Below are 6,488 nucleotides of genomic sequence, written 5' to 3' on the forward strand. Positions count from 1 at the left end.
TTCTTTCCTTCCACAGTACTCTATGAAATTAAATGAAAAAGACATTCCCATTTGGATTATATTATTGATGATTCATAATTTACCAATGTAACTTTTTCAAGCAACTAAAATCCATAGTTTTCCCCCTAAAAACCTTTGTTCCCGAGTTTTTCACAAACTATGGATTCTTCTTAACAATTGTGGCAAATCTTCCATACCTGAAAGGCAATTTGTGGATTAAAACTTTTTTTTTTAAAAACAGGCTACTTTAAACCTTACACTTGTTCCATCCTTCTTATTTTGCTCTAAAACGCCTCAAGGAAGAAAAGCAGACACTCCTGTCTTTGATTTTTCTTTCCCTCTTATCTGCTCCAATCATATCAGCGCACCACTTTTCTGGACATTTGTTGTTGAGACAGCTCATGATTTCCGGTAGAGTGGACACACCTGCCAGACAAAAAACAACTTTGAAGTTGTCTTCCTGCGGCTGAACCGGTTCAAACTCCAAACCCCACAGATTCTTCATTGTGTCATCCACATTTTACCTATTGTTAACTTTGCTATGACAGCACATGATGAAATGCTGTATCAACCTTTGAAGTGTCTAAACTCTGTTTTCAAAGATGTGTCACGTTGAGTGTACACAGATGCTGGGAAATTCAGTGATGCACTCTCACATTGAAATAAAGAGATAAAGTGTTGCCTTTTTATTTTAAAAACTTCTTTTAAAAGTAACTAAAGAAAAGCTTGAAATGTGAAACTGCTAGTTTCAAACACAAAATATTTAGTGTAGTCTAATCAAAGTTTTATCAGTGAAAAACACAAAAATGAAGATACATTTCCCACACAAAAAATTTTTATTTCCTCTGCAAAGTGCCACACATTTCACTGAAACATCTGCACAAAAACTGGCCCAAAATGATCATTTCTATCCGAGATCAAAAGAGTGCTGAACTCTATGGTTGCCATGAGTACATTGTTGATATTGTGTCATAGCGCAGAGCGTGCGATTTGCCCGTATCTCCCCTGATTACACTGTGAATCCAGGGTAAATACGAGGAAACCCTCATGTAGACTGCGTATTTGTGCCTGTTGCAGGGTTTGTCATACGACAGGATTCCAGCAGCATACACATCTCCAGTTTCAGAGTCCAGAACAGCCAGAGCACCTCCTGCGTCACCAAAACAAACATTTTCCTGAAACTGCGTGGCTCCAGTGCAGAACATGTTCTCATCCACTGCCGGCGTAAAAGGATCGTGCTCATATTCCGCCTTACAGTCTGAGTGATTAGCCAGAGGGAACACTAGGTGTTTAAGGGATGCTGCAGGGGTAAGGAGAATCCCCCAGCCCCAGCCTGCGATGACCCCTGACCCATGTGCAGCCCTGTCCACATCCTGACCCCTCTCTGGCAGAGGGATGGGGGTAACCCTGTTGCTCATGATCACAGGGTGTTTGAGTTTGATAAGAGCCAGGTCGTTGTCCCAGTCAGACAGATTCTGGAAGCTAGGATGGATGACCACCTGCAGGAGGAAAAATGCAAGTTTATACGCCTTTATCTTCATTTCTATTTCCGACAAAAAAGTCTGCTTTAGTTTAAGATTTAATGCTCTGAAAGGCAAAATCTTGACCTAAAGCGTTGTTTTCTTTCATCCAGTTACCACAGGAAGAAAGAAAGTCAGAGGAAGCGAATTTATATAATCCCAGCACTGCTCATTAAAACAAAGACCAACTTATTCTTTAATAATGGAAAGTCCTGAAGACAGTATGAGTTCTGTTAAAGCATTCATTCATTCATTCATCTTCTTCTGTTTATCCCTTTCGGGGTCACGGGGCTGCCGGATCCTATCCCGGCCACTTATGGGCGAAGACAATGTGTTAAAGCACATTAAGAAAATGAAAGAACAAGCGAAAAATGTAACATTTCCTTTTTAATTTACCCTCGCAATTTTTGGTATTAGTCATTATGCCCATTCATTTTACCCATCAGATTCACCTTCAAGGTTTAGATACTTTTTTCCAGTAAATCAAAATCAAATCATTGAGATTATTCAAATGTTTTAACATAACAATGTAATAATAAAAAATCTACCTCTGTCTGGATTTTATTATCACATACCAACTCCAGATTAATGTATATGATCATTAACTTTGCACATCTAGAAAATTAATTGAAGATGAAACATTATTTGCATGTATTTTTGTCTCCTGCAGCTACTGGACAGAGGTGACATGATTTTGCTGCCACATGTACCATCATGGGATTTAAGAACATTCCATGTCAAACATTTATTTGACACATCAATTATGCGATGAAAAGTTGGTAACCTGTTTACAGCGCCCTTATCACTGTATTTGGAGAAGAACGTAAGTAGAAAAGTGCTGTTGCAGATAACAAATTATAAAGAAAGGAGCAATGTAAAAGGGTTGGAAGTCAATTGTATATAAATGTACTAAATATTATTTTTACAGGGTAGTTCTGGAGCAAACCCGTGACTCCTCTTTTTTCATTGCATACCCCCATCCAGACAGTTTTTTTTGCATCTTAATTAAAAATAGCTTCTTCTGAAAGCAGTGTTTGCTTGGAAGCAGAGTGTAGTGCTGCTCCTAAGGCACAAAGCAGGTAGAGAGAAAAAAAAGGACACTGTCTGACTGTTTTCTCTTATGTATCCGTCAGTAAAATGCTGGGGGTTGTGTCAAAAACAAAGGCCAAATCAAACATCCCAAACATAACTTTACTAAAGTTCTCATGGACTTATTTAATAACAACCAACAAAAACTGAATTAAGATCTCTATTAGTGTGCTTGTCTGTAGTCTGCAGTGATAATATCCACTTTTGTTTACCTTCTCCACAGCAACATCTTTGGTGGTATCGAGTTCTGCTTTCTGGGAGATTCCCAGGTACACTTTGGGGATGAGGGGGGCCTTTCCTCCAATGTCCTTTCGACTTTTCCTTACAAAGAGGTTCCTGGCAGCCGTCAGCACCCAGCGGTCAGAGATCAGTGCACCACCTGCATAGCCTCCATCCACCACACTGTCAGAGAGATATACCATGGCCTGCCATGGTACATGAGGGGCCAGTGTTCCCCCAACCATTCGCCTGGAACGAACTGATGATAATCTGTTGGCTTGAAAATAAAATTTGTATAAATGTAATGGCAATTATAAACAATGTCTTCATACATAAATTGAAACATTTTGTTCTTACACAACACTTACAGTGTTTTAATTAGTTTTTTTTACACATATTCTATTTTTAGGGTATGTGTTTTGCTTTAAACTACCTAAACAACAACCTAAAGCCAAAAGGGCAGGTCCAATGGCCGTTTGAACTCTCCTCCATTTTCCATTTTTCAGCTCGGTAATGCTTGTTCTTCTTTTAAACTTGAGGACCACCTTAATGTGGGTTGGTTAAAATTAAGGTGAAAAGCAAACAAAACAAAAACTCCAGTCCCCGTATCCCACTGTTTCCAACAACATGACAGTCCAGGCCACCATTCTATCATTGGTGGTTGTAGTAATTACGTCCACCTTGAGTCAGCTCAGTCAAACTCACAGGTACTAAAAGTCCCAGTCTCTTTGGAAATGTCTTAAATTTGAGTCCAGTCAGATCAAGCTGTTCTAAATTGGTACTAAAGAAATGTAACTTAACCAGCACAGCTTGGTCTGGCTCTGGTCAAATTTAATATGTTTTCACAAAGTGACGTACCGTGGTGTAGCTTGGATTTTCTGGTGAGTGCAATTTACAGACACCAATGGGAGGAGCATTAACCTGGGGTTTGCTCAATTGTTGGAAACAATTGGAAGTGTTTGTGTTTTGCTAATGTTGCTTATACAGGACCATTCACATCTCCGTACAGGTTCTCAGCAGAGGGCAGCATGACATTCCCTGGAAGATGGTTGCACTGACTCCACTCCAATCCATTGAGTTACAGCTGCCTTCACATTGCTAATGATCTGCATTGGATGGTCTTGTGTTTTCCTCCTTGTGTCGAGGTCTCATCCGAGCAGTGCGGGATGTGGAGTTAATGTTAGCTTGAATTTGTTTGTTTTTCCACTGTGTTGTCACTTTTAGTGGGTCTTTCTTCAGAATCGTTGCTTGTAGTTTTCCCCCTCATCTGGGCTCTTGGCTGCTTGCCTGACAGTGACATGATATCGATACCAAATGAGGAAACATACCTCATTAAAATAGAGGACAAATGCCAATTGATCAACAATTCACTGTTCCGTTGCAGTGTTTCTTTAGGTAAACGCCTGGTGAGTGAGAAACAGCATTGATTTGATGATGGCAGAAACTGAACGGTACCCTGGAACATGAATACAAAAGAGAAAACATCTAACAAACATAGCAGGGAGTCAGACAATGTCTGCTTGGTTTCACCTGTATGGCTGAGCTTGAAAGAGCACCCAAGCTTCTTTGATCTTTCCAGCATGTGATATTATTATTTGAGAAAGAGAACGACAGGAGAGAAAACGCCAGTTCTTCAACAACCAGCTGTGAGACAATGGGTTGATTCAAAAGGGCTTTTTGTAGTTTGAACTTAAATTAAGATGAGATATTGTTTACCTGACAGCTGCATGGTAGAAAAAAATGGAGATTTATCAACTGATAAAGAGTCTCATGTGTGTGACACCCCGTCAGTGATGAGAAGAAACTCAAAATCACTGCAAAACCACTTAGTGAAGCTTTCACAGCTAATTAAAAACCTGTTTTTTTTTAATAGGATTGAGGACATTTTGTGGATTGCACTCATCAGTTCCCACCTTTATGCTGAAATAATCATTGGTTACATATTATTTTATTTTTTAAATCTTATTTCAAATCTAGACCAGGTTTATTTAGTCCAGTCTCTTGGTCAATAAAACAAATTGTTGCTTTAATGACTCATGAATCCAAAATAGATTTAGAATCTCTGCCTGTCTTTTAACACACACTGCTTCACTTTTACTTCATAAATTTGATAAAAACATTATTCGTTTTCACAAGAAAAGTAGCTGTATTTCCTACAGAAATAGTTAATATGGGCAGAAGCTTTTGAGGAGGTGTAGTGTGGGTATTTTAGGAGAAATCGAGCATGTGTGTGTGCTGGAAGTAGGTGTGAAGAAAAATGTTTTTTTTAATGTGTTCCCTACTTAATCTGTAAAACAGTACAGAGTGTCTCTTAACTGGTACAACAGTAATTGCTTTTGAAGAAACAGGCTATTTCCAGCTTGCTTTGGTTGTGTTAGCCGTCATTTTGGTCCAGATGTAGATAAGAGAACGGACCGTCATGACATGTGAGCCGAATTGTTATACAGGAATAGGAGGGCAGTTTGGGAACATTTTAGTTTAATCAGCATGATTTTCTAACAATTAATTTTACATGGTAGGCCGATTAAGAGTGGGCCCTGATTTTCAAGAACACTGTTCCCGTTCACACAGTTTCACATTCATACCCAAGAAGTGAACCACAGCAACTCCACCAAGACAATTCAAGTCATGGGCCTTTCTCATGTTGCACTCAGATTCAGTCCTGTTGGGATTTGAACCGGTCTCTGGCCATGTAAATAAATGCTAGACTACCACTGCCATTTAAAAAAATTTTTTTTATTTACCAACGAAGCTCTTGTCTGATAATCTGAAGCTTTTCTTTCGCATCTGACTCATTATTAGTTATATTAAAACTATATTTTGTTCAAAGATTGTTCTAATTGTATTTTCCCTCTAGCCACCCTCAGGCACTAAAGAAAAAAATTTAAAAAATGGCTCAAATGAAATTAAAATGTGGAAACTGAACTCCTCATTTTAATCCTCTACCCTTTCATGAAACATGTTGAAAAGAAAAGAAATCTACTGCATCCTTACATAGTTATTATTGTGAGTGAACACACAAATTGTGTTTGTGTTTAAACAAAAGTGGTAATTTTGGCAATTTGTGTTTAGTAATACCTGATAATGTTGTCCCCCCCTCGGCCACACAGACCCAGGCAGCCAGGAAGACTAATGCTGCACAAAATCTGCAAAACAACCATTAACACCTTTGAATAAATGTTTTAAATATAGCCTTTACAATGAAATCCATACCAGACACATCTGCTAAAACAGACTTACTCACATCTTTTATCATTGACTTAAACTTTGATGAAATCATCTTGATCTCCCTCATCATAAATCTGCAGAAGAAGAAAAAACACCATGTACTCACTTCTTATGCAAAGTTTCCATGTTCCACAGTGGTAATTAGTGCCTCAAGGAATGCTGTGATATTTTCCTGCGTGGAGTATTTATATGTGGGGAAAACAAGAACATCCGACCCACACCTGAAAAAAAAGGATATGCCCGGAAAGTGAAATGAAAGATTAAGCAATGATCTTCACAAAAATTCACAGAATTTCAACACATCAAAACATTTCAACATGTTTTGAACTCTTCTTGTCACACTGACACAGTCAGTCAAGAAAATGTTCCAACTGTTGCAAAATATGAAAGACACAGTGAGCCTCCTGTTAGATCAAACGTTCAAAGATCTCC

The 6,488-nt window shown here is 38.6% G+C and overlaps 1 protein-coding gene across 1 annotated transcript; it reads right to left on the reverse strand.

The window, feature by feature from the left end:
• Positions 1-817: 817 nt before the first annotated feature.
• Positions 818-6,292, reverse strand: LOC101170257 (haptoglobin). The gene is made up of 4 exons (XM_004067049.4): positions 6,163-6,292; positions 5,907-5,974; positions 2,822-3,105; positions 818-1,499 (listed from the first exon to the last, which is right to left on the reverse strand). Exons 1-4 carry the CDS (start codon positions 6,180-6,182, stop codon positions 936-938), a joined length of 936 nt encoding a protein of 311 aa, XP_004067097.1. The 5' UTR covers positions 6,183-6,292; the 3' UTR covers positions 818-935.
• Positions 6,293-6,488: the final 196 nt, after the last annotated feature.

The sequence above is a fragment of the Oryzias latipes genome, chromosome 3 (genome assembly GCF_002234675.1).
Source record: "Oryzias latipes chromosome 3, ASM223467v1".
NCBI lineage: Eukaryota > Metazoa > Chordata > Actinopteri > Beloniformes > Adrianichthyidae > Oryzias > Oryzias latipes.